Consider the following 16164-nt stretch of genomic DNA (forward strand, 5'->3'; position numbering starts at 1 on the left):
GCCCGGGGCAGGCAGAGCGCTGCCCGCTGGGGGAGCCGGAAGCCGGTTGGAGGGGGTTGGGTATGGTCCTGTGGAGGTCAGTCTGGATGAGGGCGTGGAAGAGCCCAGCACGTCTCCCTCACCTCCGGGGGTGACACAGGGCAACCCCGGGATAGGGTGGCAGAGGCTGGGAGCCCAAGAGCCAGACCGGGGCCGGGAGCGCCAGGCTGAGGGCTCGGGCTGTCTCACAGAGCCATGGCAGCCACCGCAGGAGGGAGATCAGCCGTGCGGTCAGACCTGCTGCTGAGGAAGGGCGACCTGATCGGATAGTTAAGGGAGGGTGAGGACACGGGGGCCGTCAGGGGCCACTGCAGGGACCAGGCAAAGGACAGGCAGGGCGGGTGGACAGGGAGGTGGGGCTCCAAGGGTAGAAACTGAGGCGCTGGGCACAAAGGCACTGGAGAGGGAGGGGCTGGTGGGGCCGTGTGAGCATCCACCCCAGTCCCCAGTCAGCAATTGTGTGTGTGTGTGTGTGTGTGTGTGTGTGTGTGGTGGGTGTGTTTGTGCCCAGAATCAAACTCAGGGCCTTGCACTTGCCAGACAGGCGCTGTGCCACTGAGCTACATCCTCGGCCTCGAGCCAGCATTTCTATGAACAGATCCAGGGGTCCCTGAAGGCAGGACAGCTTGGGGCCATGTGGGATGGCAAAGGTTGGGAAACAGGAGGTCGGAGCAGGCATGGGGCACACACCTATAATCCCAGCACCGTGGGAGGCTGAGACAGGAGGAGCACAAGTTCAAGACAACTTTGAGCAATTCAGTGATTTAGCAAGAGCCTGTCTTAAAAAATAAAAATAAAAATAAAAGGGCTGAGGATATAGTTCAGCACGAAGGCCTAGTACTGCAAAAGAGAAAAGAAAAAAGAGGGGCATCGGTGAAAAACTGGGGACCCGGGAAGGCGAGAAGGACAGAAGTGAGGATGGCGAGGAGACCGGCACCCTAAAGCCGCAGGGTCAGAGGATGGGTGTGCTGGTGGAGGAGCAGCAGCCCCAGCTTTAGCTGCACCCTGCACTGGGCGCTGTTCTCTGGAGACGCTGCCAGGGGGAAGATTCCTCCCAGAGGAGCAAGGGCTTGGGCTTGACCAAGGGAGACAAAGGCCCAGTGAGATCTGGAACTCTGAACCACCCTCTCAGAGCTTCCTGAAAACCCAGGAGTTTAAACCCCAGAAGCAGGAACACGAAGACGGGGGCACCCCCAGAGCCAGCCCGGGACCTGGTGCTTAGGGAGCCCTGAATCTAACAGGTCCTCCTCTCCTATCCCGTGAGATTGTCCCGGAGAAGCGTGAAGGCGCCACCAGAACCTACCCACAAGGGAAGATGTGGCGAGGGCCGCCACGCTGCAGTTGCTGGCGCAGGCTCTGGAGTCAGACAGGTAGCCATTAGTGGTCTGGAGGCACCTCTGCAGCAAGGGGGCCAGGTGAGCAGGAGAGCTGACGGCCACACCCGAACAGGCTCTGGTCAGACAGGTAGCCATTAGTGGTCTGGAGGCGCCTCTGCAGCAAGGGGGCCAGGTGAGCAGGAGAGCTGACGGCCACACCCGACGCGTCCTGAATGGACCGCCATCGCCAGCCCACCCAAGCCGGGGAGGTCCAGCCAGTCCCCGCTCCCCAGGGCAGGCAGGACCGGGGCGCAGCTGGGCACAGCAGCAGCGGGGACAGTGGTGTCCACTTGGGCCTTTGCACTGACCTGCCAAGGATCCCAACAGAAATCCAGCTGTTTGTCCTAAAAGAAGAGGAGAAAAAGGGTCAGACTGGGCCAGGCACGCTGTGCCAGCGCATGGGGTCATGGGCTTTTTGGGGAGCATGCTGCCTTCAGGGCCAACTTGGGTGGGAAGACTGCAGGGTAGGGCTGACTTTTCTAAACAAGCCTGGCCCGGTCCCGGCAAGCCTGAGTCAATCCAGACCCTCATCGCGCTGAGTGATGGATCGGAGCCACCTGAGGGGCCCCGAATCCACAGGGAGAAGGGGGAAAAGGAGCTTGGAATGGTTCCTGCTCCCTGTGGACAGCTGGAGGTGACAGGCAGGAAGTGGGGAGTGGGCAGAGGGAGGAGGCTGCTTACCTTGCCAGTGACATGGTCTACAGCAAAGGCGGGTGAGTAGGGGGAGGGCAGGCCTGGGGTCAGGGGCTCCGTGCCCTGGGGCATGGGGCAGTCCTTGTGGGCACTCGTGAACAGATCTGGAAAGAGGACAAAGGCAGAAACACGAAAGCTCAGAGCTAGTCAGGAATAAAGCATCAAGAAGGAAGGAAAGGGGGGAGGAAGGGGAGGAGGGAACAAATCTAAGTTGGAAAGGAGGAAGTCAAATATCCCTGTCTGCAGATGATATGATTTTATACACAGAAAAAAACCAAAAGACATCACCAAAAATCCATTGAATTGATAAAGGAATTCAGTAAGGTTACAGGGTAAAAACTAAATATACAATTGGGGGCGGATTTAGCTCAGTGGTTCTGCCGTCTGCCTCGAAAGCGCAAGGTCCAGAGTTCAATCCCTGGTACCATAAATAAATAAATAAACAAATAAATAAATAAAACTGGGCCAGGGATTTAGCTCAGTTGGTTCTGGCACCCGCCTTGCAAGCACAAGGACCTGAGTCCAATCCCTGGTACCAAAAAATAAATAAATAAATAACCAACTAAATATACAAAAGTGAATAGCTTTTTGATATACAACAATAGCAAATTTGCTGAGAAAGCTATCAAGAAAGCAATCCTAAGGACCTGAGTTCAATCCCCGGTACCAAAAAAAAAAAAAAAAAAGAGTTGGAGGGAATTATAACGCCTGACTTCGAAACATACTATAAAATTATAGTGCCCCAGACGGCACGGTACTGGCATAAAATGGATATACAGGACTCGGGGGACAGAACAGAGAACCCCGAAGTAAATCTGTGCATCTGTAGCCAAGTGATGTTTGACAAAGGCAGTGAGAACATACATCGGAGAAAGGAAAGTCTTGTTAATAAATGGTTACAGGAAAATCACATAGCAAACTGCAGACAGATGGAACTAGACCCCTCTGTTTTGCCATACTAAAGTAAAAAACTCAGGGCCGGGGATTTAGCTCAGTGGTGCCAGCGTCTGCCTGGCAAGGGCAAGGTCCTGAGTTTGATTTGCAGTACTGGAAAACAAAGAACAAAAAAGCCTCAGCTGGGCATGGCGGCACATGCTTATAATCCCAGCACTTGGGAGGCTGAAGCAGGAGGATTGCCTTGAGTTCAAGGCCAGCCTGAACTACAAAGAGAACCCTGCCTCAAAAACAAACAAACAAACAGAAAACCCCTCAAAGTCAGGTGCACACACCTGTAATCCCCAGCACTCTGGGAGACTCTAGGAGGATCACAGATTGGAGTCCAGCCTGGGCAACTTAATGAGATCCTGTCTCAAAATAAAAAAATTAATAAAATGGGCTCAGGGTAAAGACCCAGGGTTCATTCTTCAGTATCACAAAAACAAAAAATAAAACCTCCCAAAATGGATCAAAGCGTAAATGTGAGACCTGAAAGTATAGAATAGCAGAAAACATACAGGAAGTGCTTCAGAACACTGATCCGGGTGAAGATTTTCTGATGTCACCCTGAAAGCACAAATAGACAAATGGGAGTATATCAAACTAAAAAGCTCTGTGCAGCAGCAGAAGTAATCCAGAGAGTAAAGAGACAATTTACAGATTGGGGGAAGGTACCTGCAAACTACTCACTCGAGGGATTATTAAACATTTATTTATTTACTGCAGTTCTGGGAGTTGAGCGCAGGACATTGCACTGAGCTACATCTCCAGCCTTTTTGTTTTTTATTTGGAGACAGATTCTCACAAAATTGCTAAGTGGCCTGGGCTGGGTTTTAAATTGTGATCTGCCGGGCACCACCATGCCCGGCCAGTCAAGAGATCAGTGTCCAGAAGACATAGCAACTCAACAGCAAAGCAAAAAGCCCAGTATAGCACTGCACACCTGGAGTCCCAGCACTTGGTAGGCTGAAGCAGGAGGATCATGAATTTGAGGCCAGCCTGAGCTACATTTCGAGACCTTGCCTCAAACAAAATGAAATAGAACAAAATAAGACAAATATCTGAACGGAACAGACAAATAACCTAAACAGGTATTTCTGAAAACAAGATGCGCAGTGGGCTGGGGATGTAGCTCAGTGATTCCACCGCCTGCCTCGCCAGCGCAAGGACCCGAGCTCGATCCCCCGTACCAAAAAATAAATAAATAAATAGTAAAAAAAAAAAAATGTGCAAAAAGCCAGCAAGTATATAAAAAGTGCTCCCACACCCCCAGTCCCCACGAAGATGCCATCTAACGCCCTGGGAGTTCTGGTCTCTGCGGTCAGAATGGCTGTTACCAAAAAGACAGGAATAACAAATGCTGGAAAGGATATGGACAGAGAGCAGCTCTCAGACCCAGTTTGCAGGTGCACATTGGTGAGGTCATTATGGAAAACACTACAGAGGCTCCTCAAAAGCTTGAAATAAGGCCGGGAGTGCTGGTGCACATCTGTGATCCCAGCACTTGGGAGGCTGAGGCAGGAGGATAGTGGGGTGTTCAAGGGCAGCCTGGACTGCATCATAGTGAGATCCTGTCTCGAAAAAACAAAACTGGACTTTCAACCCACTCCCTGCGTGCCTAAATGGGCATGTGGAGCAACCCAGGCATAAGGGAACTCCCAGAATCAGCCCATCTTCCCCCTTTGCCTGGGTGTAGGCAATGAAGCAAGCATCCAGCCTGCTGTAGTCGCCAAACTCCAGTTTCTCAGAGTCCGGCTCCCCGATCTTCTGCTAAGGCACCATCCAATCCACAGGGGAGTCCCTGGGCTCTCTCCTGCCTCCCACCCTCACCTGCTCCCTCGGGCAGCATGGCGCCCCCCCCCATCCACCCTCTGCTGGAGAACGACCACAGCCCGGGCCCAGCAGGGTCCCTGTGGTTGGGGGTTCTCTGGCCACGCCTTGGGACCCCCACATGGTCTGCTTCCAGTGGGCAGCATCTCTGGCCGAGACGGCCCCACCCCGGCCTGCTGCAGCCAAACCACAGTCACAAGATGTTTAAGGTCAGCACTGTGTCCTGAGAACAACACTGGTAATTGACTTTTCGGAGGGTGTGTCCTGCTGCACACCCAGCCGTGTGGTACAGCACCTGCCCGCATGCAAACCGGCACAGTCCCCTGCTGAGCACGGCAGTCAGCTGCACTGCAACTGCCAGTGCCTGGGGCCCAAGAGAAAAGGTGCAGAGGAAATGTGGCCCAAACGGAAAGAGCCTCACTATGCTGCCCAGGCTGGTCTGGAACCCCTGAGCTCAAGTGATCCTCCAGCCTCGGCCTCCTGGGACTACGGTGGGGAGACTCTAGCCCCCTGCTGTGATGTTTTACTTTATAAACTTTTTTTTCTTTGAAAGGGTTTGACTGCCGGCAAGGCTGTGGTGGTGCTGGGGTGGGGGTGTGCTTCTGTGTTGTTGCAGGGAATGCAAACCAGCTCAACCACCCTGGAAATCAGTTACAGATTCCTCGCAAAACGGAAACTAGAAATTCCATTCGATCCGCCCATTTCCTTCATCGGCAGACCAAAGACATCATATTACCGTGAAACATGCACATCCATGTCTGTAGCGACACAACTCACAAAGGCTAAATCCTGGAAACGGCCTACCTGGCCATTGGCAGATGGATGGGTAAAGAAAAAGTGGTATTTATACACAGCGGCTGCCATCAAGAAGGGTAACTTTAAGGCATCTGAAGGAAAATAAATGCACCCCGAAAACAGAGTTAAATGAAATAAACCAGACACACAAGCTTAAAAATCACATGGTTTCTCTTATCTGAGAAACCCAAGGTATAAAGAGCAAAACAGGGCCAGGGACTTTGCTCAGCGGTTCCGCCATCTGCCTCGCAAGTGCAAGGACTCGAGTTCGATTCCTGGTACCAAAAAATAAAATAAAATAAAGAGCAAAACCAAAGACGGGTGATAGGAAGTGGGGAGACAGATCCTTCTCAAAGGACAAACGGATCGAGACGGAGGAAGGAGGAGGAGGGAAGAACGGGCACTGCAAAGGGAATGAAGATGTGTTCTGTGCGCGGACCGACGCCCCACAAGGAGCGCAGACAGTGTGTACCGCACACATCGTCTAACAGAGAAAATGATCTGGGAAAAGAGGCACAAACACATTGTACAACTTCATGAAAATTGTTTTCTTGGCAGTACTGGGGAACTGAATTCGGGACTTTCACACCGAGCTACATCCCCAACAAATTTTATTGTTATTTCTTTCACGATTGCTAACCTTACAAGCTTGTCCTCTATTTCTTTTCTTTTCTTTTTTTTTTTAATTTTTATTTTTTTGGTACCAGAGATCGAACTCGGGACCTTGCGCTTGTGAGGCAGGCGGTGGAAGCACTGAGCTAAATCCCTAGCCCTGCTTTGTTACTTCTGCTGTTACCACTTCAGACAGCCCAGGTGGGGGCTTTCAAACTGTTCCGCCTCACTGTCCCGAGTTTGTCTTTGGTGAGCTGGAAGTCTGGGGCTGCATCTCGCTGCCATGTCTTTTCATTTTCTGTTTTTGTTTTGTGAGACAGGGTCTCACAATATAGTTCAGGCTGGCCTCAAACTCGTGGTGATCCTCCTGCCTCTGTCTTCCAAGTGCTGGGACTACAGGCATGTGCCAATATGCTCGGCTCGTCTTCTTCTTCTTTTTTTTTTTTAATTTTAACTTAATTCCTGGGTTGATGCTAATAAATTATATATGGCAGTATTTATTGCTTGTATTTAAAACCCTTAGGAAATGATTATTTCTCAGAGGTGTCTTCCAGGTATAGCTGGTTTTGGGGTTTTGTTTCAAGATTCTATCTCTTCAATTTATTGGGGATGAGAAGTTGCTGCCTGTTTAGCCTACCCCTATTTTCTGGCACTGACCAGTATTATTTATGGCCCTTAGGCAATCTCAGTCTTGGTGCGCCAGGAAGAACAGCTGATTAGAACAATCATGTCACCTTGGCTAAAGTAGCACAATCAGCAGTAACAGTAGCATCAAACACAGCCTAGAAGATGACAGACTGTGGTAACTATTAATTACTACTTTTAACCATATTAACTGTATTTGTAGTTATGTGACAAAATATAAAACAAACCAAAAAATTATATACAGTAGCTATGTCTTCAATACGACAATTTTATCATCAGGAGAGAAAACTAAACAGGGTTGGGGGAAACAATAGAGAAACAGAGGTAGAGGAGGAGAATGGAAGCAAGGAAGATCACGCAAACTGGGAAACTGATGAAGAAGAATGGAGAGAAACAGAGGAGGAAGAAATAAAAAAGATCAGAACAGAACAAGAAAACTAGAAACAACGTTCACACTGAGAAAAAGAAAACAAAATGAGAACAAAAACCAAGAAAAGAAGAAAAAATATGTTCACTTCAAGGCACGTCTCTGTTGTCACCGGTAGACAGAGTGGGCAGACAGAGCCCGGATCCATGTTGATTAACCCCAGCAAGCCAGCTGTAGGTTTACGGCAGGGTAGTGGATAATCCCAGCAGGTCTGCACCTTTAGCTCCACTGAAGTGCAGGTTGGTTTTGGGCTGCGAGGCTGGAACCCAATTTGTCCTGACTGCAGCACTCCACATACCTCCTGCCAGCTCGAACTTAGCTCCCTGCTGGCTCGAATTTGGCTCCCTGACCTCCTAACAACTTCAACTCTGTTCTGCCTTACCCTGGCACTGGGAGTCACTAGATGCGCCAGCCCACAGCTGCTCTGAGTTCCGAGCTTAGTTGGCCTCTCTCCAAGATGGCAACCAGCCCATCACCCTCTTCTAGGGGACATCTGAACCCAAATAACTTGCCAGCCACTGCAGTCCTCCGTTTCCACTGCACTGTTATACTGCTGTGTTTCTCCATGGAGACCTCTGGGGTCACCAGTAGTTACCATTTGTCTGCACCTTTGAGCTGCCCCTCTCACTCAGAGAGCCGGGGCTCAGGAGAAAGCTCCCCTTGCCACCTCCTTCTTCTGTGTTGAAGTCTCTCTTTTTTGCTCTCCCCATGGGTTTCAATTCTTGCTTCAGATCCTTGCTGGATGCTGGGGATCCATTTCTCTCCTTCCTCTCTTCCCCACGTTGCTGTATTCCAGCATCTGGACACTAAATCTAAGAGAGCTGTTCTTCTGCTGTTCACCTCACTGTCATCTTCCTGGAAGCCCCCCTTTTATTATTTTTTATTTTGAAACAAGGTCTTGCTGAGTTGCTGAGTTGCCCAGGGTAGGCTCAAACTTGTGATCCTTCTGCCTCAGTCTCTCAGACTGCTGGGATCTCAGGCATGTGCCACCATACGTGGCTCCAAAAATATTTTTTTCTGGGATAGGAATGTAGCTCAATGGCAAAGCACTTGCTTAGCATGTGGGAGGCCCTAGATTCAATCCCCCATGCAGAAAAACAAATCCACACAAACAGATTCAAAAGTTAGGACAGCAAATGCATAGACCAGCGACATCATCATTTATGGTCATTGTCAAGTACAGTGTACCATACATAATGGCCTATGTCCTTTTATGAGACTGCAGCAGGATTACTTACACCAGCAAACTACAAAGACCTGAGAACCGTGTCATCTTACCACGACACAGGGCGACAAGCACTGTTCAGCTCCATTCTGACCTCGTGGGCTCACCAGGGCGTATGCGCTGTCTCTGATCAAAAAGCTCGGTTATGCAGGGCACGAACGTATCTGAGGATTTACACTGTCACCACCTGTGGGGCCAGGCCAATGGTGGCAGTCACAGGACCCAAGGGCTGAGATTACAGGCACGCACCACTACTCCCAGCTGGAATGTGAGTTGTTCAAGGGCCAGGCTGACAGTGAGGAAAGCCAGGTGTCTGGGTGTCACTGGAACCCCTCCCTCCAGCTGGAACTCTCTCCCCCACAGTGGCAGTGGGTTCACTCGACCACACCATTTGAGTCTCTGCTCAAAAGCTGTAACCTCAAAAAATGTTCCACATCACTGGTCATTCGAGAGATGCAGATGAGAGTCCACCTCACCCCACAAAGAATGGCTGCTATCAAGAAATCACACAATCACAAATGCTGGCGGGGTTGTGGGGAGAAAGGAACCCTTCTCCATTGCTGGTGGGAGTGCAGACTGGTACAACCACTGTGGAAATCAATACGGAGATACCTCAGAGAGCTGGGACTAGAGGTTCCATTTGACCCAGCCATCCCTCTGCTGGGTATCTTTCCAAAAGAATTAAAAGAATCATATCACAGTGATATATGCGCACCTATGTTATAGCGGCACAGTTTGTAATAGCTAAAATTTGGAAACAGCCCTTTTGCCCATCAGTTGGAAACTGGATAAAGAAGATGTAGTTTTTCTATAAAATGGAATACTACTCAGCCATAAAGAATGAGAAATTAGATTCATTCATAAGAAAAATGGAAAGGCCGGGCGTGGTGGCGCACGCCTGTAATCCCAGCACTCAGGAGGCAGGAGGATCACTGTGAGTTCGAGACCAGCCTGGGCTACATAGTGAGTTCCAACTACATAGTGAGACCCTGTCTCAAAAAAGCAAAAAAAAAAAAGAAGAAAGAAAATGGATACATATTGAGGATATATTCCTATGTGAAATAAATAAGTCACACATGTGTAAATACCAAATAGTTTCTCTGGTGTGAATAAACTATAATAGTACATAAGATCCTAATGAGATAACTGACAATGTGAAATAGGAAGAAAAGGGCTAAAGATGTAGGGAAAGGTAATAAGGGAAAGGAAAACAATAGAAGAAAATGAAAAAATGGAAATAAAATGTTTATAAATGGGGAGGGGAGGAGGGGGTGAAGGGAGGGCAGGGACAAGGGGAAAAAATGAGAACCAAGACCTGTCACGTAGAGGGACAAGATCCCAGTGATGAATGGGACTGTACTGCAGACCTAAAATGTACCAATAAACTCAATGAGGAAAAAAGACAGCTGTAACTTCAGCAATACCCAACTGTCTCGTTTGACTGACGCCTGCCCCTCCTCACACCCTCACCTATGTGCAGCACCCAGCACTCTCGATGCTGTGTGTGCATCTCCTCCTCTCAGTCTCTCCGCAGAACACGGACACTGTGAGGCTGGACGTCGTCTGTTTTATTCGCCATGACACCTCCTGCACTCGCCTCAAGGCCCAGGACGCGCGCGGCAGGAATCACTGATTACTTCTTGTACAGACGAGGCAGGAGAACCCGCCTGCCTGCCACACAGCAGCCTCACAGTAAGCCAGTGTTAGGGCTCCCGATAAAAAGTGTCTCCAGCCCCACCCCAACTCATTATGGGGAAAGGGACCCCAAGAGGGGTAGGGGCTGGCAGAGCTGAGAGCAGACATGCCCCTCAAGGGTAGCCAGCCCTGGCCGGAGGAAAGGTGACCTGGGACTGGATGCCAGCGAACGGTTTCCTCCTGGCCACACTGGATTTTATATGCAGAGGAACCGGGGTGTCTGGCTGCGGGGAAGGGCGAGGCAGGAGGCTGACACAGGCCAGAGGAGACGCCACTAGAGAAAGAAAGCCAGGGTCACCCCTAATCACCCCACCTTGGTGGCCCAGGCACCCAGAGGGCAGAGCAGAGGGGACAGTGTGGGACACTGAGCTGAGCCATGTGCCTGTACCTGCAGTGCCCTCGCTGCGTGACCCTGAGCTAGTCTTGCCCCTCTCTGGGCTTCTGTTTCTGGCTCTGCACAGGCAGTTTTCATCAGTGGTCTCGACCTACAGTGGGTCATGCAAGCCATCGACTTAGGCTGTGTGTGTGGGGGATCCTGGGGATCAAACCTAGGTCTTCCCTCTGAGCTACATCTCCAGTCCTAGCTATTGATTTGCTAATTGTCTTGTTTTGTTTTTGTGGATCGAGGGATGGAACTCCAGCCCTTGAGTTGCTAGTTTTCATCCTACTGCCTCAGCATCTCAGAGTGCTGGAATTACTGGTGTGCACCACCAAGATCAGCTTCACTAGGTCTATGATTTTTGTTTTTGTTTTGTTTTTTATACTGGGGATTGGACTTGGGACCTTGCACTTGCAAGGCAGGCGGCGGCACCACTGAGCTAAATCCCCGGCCTCACTAGGTGTTTGTTTAAAAACCAAGATAGAATTCAGCAGAGTGGAGACTATCGGGGTCCACAGCAGAACTGGGTTAAATCTTGCTTCTCGATGTTTCCGTTGAAATTACATGGAATGTGCATGTGTGCACGTGGTAAGGATCTTTGGAGTACATGCATGGGGTTGAAATGCAAAATAGATTTATTCCTATGGGTCCAGTCCGAAAAGTTTGAACATCGTGACTTCAGAAATGCCGCGTGCTGTGAACGAGCCGGGGTGCACCAAGCTGCAGATGGGGTGGGCCTGACTGCAGGCCTCTCGGGGAACTTGGACAGTTGCCAGGGTATCTTGGGGCCCTGGCCACCACCCCCTGGAGCTGTTTTTGAACTCTGCAGCCACAGGGCAGTGGGTGAGGTGGACGCAGAGAAGCCAGCACAGGAGAGGGGACAGGTGATGCTAAGGACAGGTAGCAGAGACAGGACCCGAACAAGGACATTTGCTGCGGAGGTGCTGGCAGACGGACTCTGGGCTCCCAGCCCCTCTGCAGCCTGCTGCCCCAGCTCAACTGAGGTGCAGATGCTGCTGCCCAAGTGCCTTCTGCCCCTGAGGACGTTGGCCCCGTGCTGTCACAGGCTGGTCACCATGGAGACATCAGGTAATGAACCAGCCCAGGGTAAAATCACAGGCTGCTCTTGGCCCAGCTGGGACCAGGCCACGTCACTGCCAGGAGCCACTGGAAAAACACAGTTTCATCAGGGTGGGGCTGGGGACAGCCCAAGGACCACTAGCTCCTGCCTTTGTCGCTGTCCCTGTTTCCCAAGGGAGCCATGGAGGACACCCCCTTTCTGTCCAAGTCCACACACCCTACTCCCTCGACCTCCAGGTCCACGGCCCCTTCTGGGGCTCACCCCTCTCCTTTTCCCTGGCCTCGAGAGTGACAGGCTTCTGGCTGCCACAGCAAAAGGAGGGGCCATCTGGACTCTTCAAGGAGAGGGCTGTCACCCTGATGCCTCCTCCATTCCTCTGCCTTCAACCCGAAGTTCCTCTCCGTCCGGGGACGTCTCCTGCCTTCCTCCGAGTGCTGCTGCCACTCAGTTCCTCCTGACACCGAACCTGAGTCCCGCTCACTAGGAAGCTCACACCAGGCCTCCTGCCTGCTCCCGGGGTGCTGTGTCCCCCTCCTCTACTTCAGAGCCCCCAGCGCCCGTCGCTGTCCTGCAGGGCTCTGTGTCCCGGCCCATTAGTCACTGCGGCTGCCATCTGTCCCCAGAGTCTCTCCCAGGGCTGTGCACCCCAGGAGCGCAGGGAGCGCCCTGATAACCCCGCTCTTTCCCAGCACCCAGTGCTCAAAGACCTGCGGAAACCACTGAGCGGCAACGCACTCGCCACAGTCCCCCGGCCCCGCCAGCCACAGGCTCCTCCTCTACCTCCAGGCACTGCGGCCAGGTGCACAGGTGGCCTCTCATCCCTACTGCCCAGCTGTGACAGCCACACTCTGTCCCCGGCTCCATAGGGAAAGCAAGGGTCGAGCCCCCCACCCACTAGCCGTCCCAGGCTCCAACCCCACACTTTCCTGCCCGGCCCTGGGCTGTGGCCACACGGCTGGACTCCTGGGGCCTCTGCGTCTCCCCTGTGAGATGAGACTCCCACAGCAACACGGCGCATGCTACACCGTGGCTCAGTTTCTCTTTCTGGACACAAAAGTCAGATCTCAGCCAGCCACTTCTCCGGTCCCGGCCTCCCCTGGTGAGTCACTGCCTGGAAGCCAGCCACGGAGCACGGCAGAAGTCACTCTCCCCGGGACCTGGGCCGGGACAATCGCTTCATCCTTGGGCTGGTTCAGTTCAGAGCTACCCAAGGAAGTCCCTTTCTTTCCACCCACAACAAAGGACTTCCCACACCCCGGGTCCTTGCACGTCCCCAGCCCGCCTCTCCGGACAGCTGCTCCAGCCTTTTCTCCTCCAGGCAGCCTGCCGAGATCGGCCTCCAATGCGGCTGGGGACTCCTTCACCACTGCCCTCCGGGGCCGGGCCGGCCTTCGGGGATTTGCTACTGCTGTTTATGAATCACCTGCACGTGTCGGTCCTGCCCTGCCCTTCCTGGCCATTGCCTTTCGCTGAACCTTTCAAACAACCCTGCAGAGCAGACATTTTTATGTCCAGTTTAGAGACAGGGAAACTGAGGCTTGAAGATAAGTGGCAGAGACGGGGCTCAAACCCGGGCCGTCCAGCTGGGCATGTTGGTGCACACCCGTAAACCCAGCTACTCAGTAGTCCAAGGCAGGAGGACCACAAATCCAAGGCTAGCCTGGGCAACTTAGCAAGATCTTATCTCCAAATTTAAAAAAGGTGGGGATGGAGCTCAGGGCAAAGGCCCTGCAATTCAATCCCCAGTACCACGGAATGGGTGAGGGTGGGGGCTAGGGGTGGAACTCAGTGGCCGAGTGCTTGCCTGGCATGTGCAAGGCCCTGGGTTCAATCCCCAGTACCGCCAAGAATAAAAAAGAAAGCAAGGGGCAGGGGCTCCTCGCTCAGAGATGGGGTCACACAGAGCTGGATTTAAATCTGCCTCTGCAAGCCTGGCTGAGTGGCTCGAGGGGAGGCCTGTGTCTCTGAGCCCCAGTCCCCTCCAGGGTTGAAGGAGAACTAACTGGGTCAGGGGAGCGGAGGCTCCACCTGCCTCAGCATAAGTGCCCAACAAACGGTAGTTTAAAAATAGATAATGAACACAAGACATCTCCGGAAACAGTGTTTGTTGCCTCGATCTAGTCCCTGTCACTTTCCCTGCTGCCCTCAGACCCTGAGCGAGCACCTGTCCCCAGCTTCCTCTCCAGGATGGGGCCTGAAGTCTCCGCAGCGCCCCTCTCAGCAAGAAGCCCCAGATCAGCTGCACTCACAGAAGACTAATGACACAAATCACCAGTGGGAGGAAGCACTCACGCTCACGTCCGCTGTGTGGCGGGCGCAGATTACACCGTGAGTGCTTTGCAGGAATTAAGCCACTGGATCCTCCAGCAACCCGAAGACACCAACGCTGTCATATTCCTATTTTAGGGGTGAGGACACCGAGGGGGAAGGGACACGGTCACTGAGGTGTACGCACAGGCTGAGCAACTTGCTGAGGTCACACAGCTGGTGAACAGTGGGGTAGAGATCTGAACCTCAGGGGCCAGGGTGTGGCCTGAACCTGGGGTGTGAACCAGGTACAGGCTCCAGGCTCAGGGTGGGCGCGAGTACAGAGCTCATGACTGCAGGTCCTCAGGCTGTGCCCTGGGCCTGTGACTGCCTGGGTACAGGGGCTGTTGTTAACGGCACAGGTGTGAGGTCGAGGTGGGGGCTTAGCTCAGGAGCCCATGGAATCCTGCAGCTCCAGGGAGCAGGGCGGAGCAGGCCACACAAGACATCCACACACCCCAGGGCGCGTTCACACCCTGGCTCTACGTTTCCTAGCTATGAGACCCTGCACAGGTAGTTCAACTGCGTCTTCCCTCAGTCCCTCTGTAAAACAAGGAGGATGGTGGTATACAACCCAAGCCAGCTTTTGGGGCCTAAAACTTTGACTAGTACCTGGCAAGCTTCACGTACTCGGGCCGTATGAGTGACCTCCATTCAGCGGTTCAGCCACTACTTCTGGACAGAGGGGCCTCCTGCCTGTACAGCTCCCATACCACCTTCCACCTCAGCCCAATGCGCCCTGCTTCATGTAAGGCTGTCAGTGGCCCCGTGCCCTCAGGACAGGGACACGGCAGGAGTGCACAGCTGGACCTGAAAATGGCACCCGGGAAGCCCAGGAAGCCAAAGGGAGAAGGCAGAGGGCGTGTCCTGGCCAGGGCAACCTCAGACAGGCCTAGCAGAGGTAGCATCAGGTGGAGGACAGAGGACGTGGGCTTCAGCCTCAGAATGTGACCTCGGCAGGTGCCCCTTCCTCTCTCTGGCCTCTGTCCCGTGTTCCCGGACCCTCAGCTCAGACTAGTGTCCCTGGTGATAGGAAAAGAACACCGTCACCGAGAAAGTACCCAGGTGCCCAGTGCCCGGAGCTACTCCCACTCGACACCGCCTGCAGCCTTGGGGCTCTCTGGGGACGTCTCGAGCCCATGACTCCTGCAGAGCCTTCAACACTCCCTCCCCTCCCACTCAGCTGCAGGCGCGCACAGCCAGGGTGCTGCGCCAGGCCCACCCCTCCTTAGTGCCCACACACGGTGGGCACCCTGTTAGTATCAACTTGGCCAGTGTCTGACTTCATCTGGCCTGACCTGCTTCTTCCTCTCCCTCGCTCATGATCCACCTGACCCCTTCCAGCGACTTCCAGGGCCACCTTCCCAATGTCCCCATGAACCAGCCAGTCTGGGAGAGGAGGGGCTGTGTCACTTCCTCAACTTTCCCCGGAACCAGGCCCCCTAAGACCAGTGCACCCTCTGCACCGCAATAAGCTCCGGGGGTGACAGTGGGGTCTCAGCCCCCCAGACCTTGTGGATGGGGATCAGTGGATTTGGCCAGGGGCAATGACACTGCCACTCCCAGCCCCTCTCCCTGGCCATGCTGTGAGGTGAGGTGCCCCGGGTGGGAGTGTAGCCCGGCACAACCTTTCTAAAACGTCACCCAGCAGCCTGCCGGGAGGGGCTCTGAAGACCACCCTGTCCACCCCCAGACAGGCGGATCCCCAGGCCTGCCCCGGGTGCCCCAGGCGGGGGCAGCTCACCCCAGCTCCCGAGTAGCATGCTGGGGACAAACAAGGGTGCCAGGTCACACAGCACAAAGCAAGGGGTCACTGGCAGACTCAGCCGTCCGCTGTCCTCTCCGAGGTCCTGACCAAGGTGGGGGTGGCACAGGGGCTAGGGCTGTGGGTGGGAGAAGGGGAACCTTATAACGCGTTCACCACTCTTAACCCTTCCTGCCGGGGGGCTCAGGCGCGGGGAGAAAAGAGGGAGCCGGGGAGGGGGTATCCTGGGGTCCGGGGGAGGGTCTATTTCATGTCCTACGCCCCCTTTCGCAGCGGAGGAGCCAGGGAAAAGCACAACCCTTCTGGCCGGCGCCCCGCGGGGGAGACAGCGTTGCGCCTGCTCCATGCCCCTGCCGCGT

At 53.4% G+C, this 16164-nt stretch overlaps 1 protein-coding gene across 1 annotated transcript in view; it reads right to left on the bottom strand.

The window, feature by feature from the left end:
• The window catches only part of Fam131c (family with sequence similarity 131 member C), an 18689-nt gene extending 2857 nt beyond the window's left edge, over positions 1-15832 (bottom strand). The window contains exons 1-6 of the mRNA XM_010614265.2: positions 15785-15832; positions 2097-2212; positions 1724-1759; positions 1200-1436; positions 229-347; positions 123-166 (exon numbers count right to left, since the gene is read on the bottom strand). Of these exons, the coding sequence (XP_010612567.1) occupies positions 123-166; positions 229-347; positions 1200-1436; positions 1724-1759; positions 2097-2212; positions 15785-15803 (571 nt within the window). The 5' untranslated portion in view covers positions 15804-15832. The remainder of the gene's footprint in view (positions 1-122; positions 167-228; positions 348-1199; positions 1437-1723; positions 1760-2096; positions 2213-15784) is intronic.
• Positions 15833-16164: the final 332 nt, after the last annotated feature.

Source organism: Fukomys damarensis, unplaced genomic scaffold, assembly GCF_012274545.1.
Source record: "Fukomys damarensis isolate Sample0158 unplaced genomic scaffold, DMR_v1.0_HiC HiC_scaffold_23, whole genome shotgun sequence".
Classification (NCBI taxonomy): domain Eukaryota; kingdom Metazoa; phylum Chordata; class Mammalia; order Rodentia; family Bathyergidae; genus Fukomys; species Fukomys damarensis.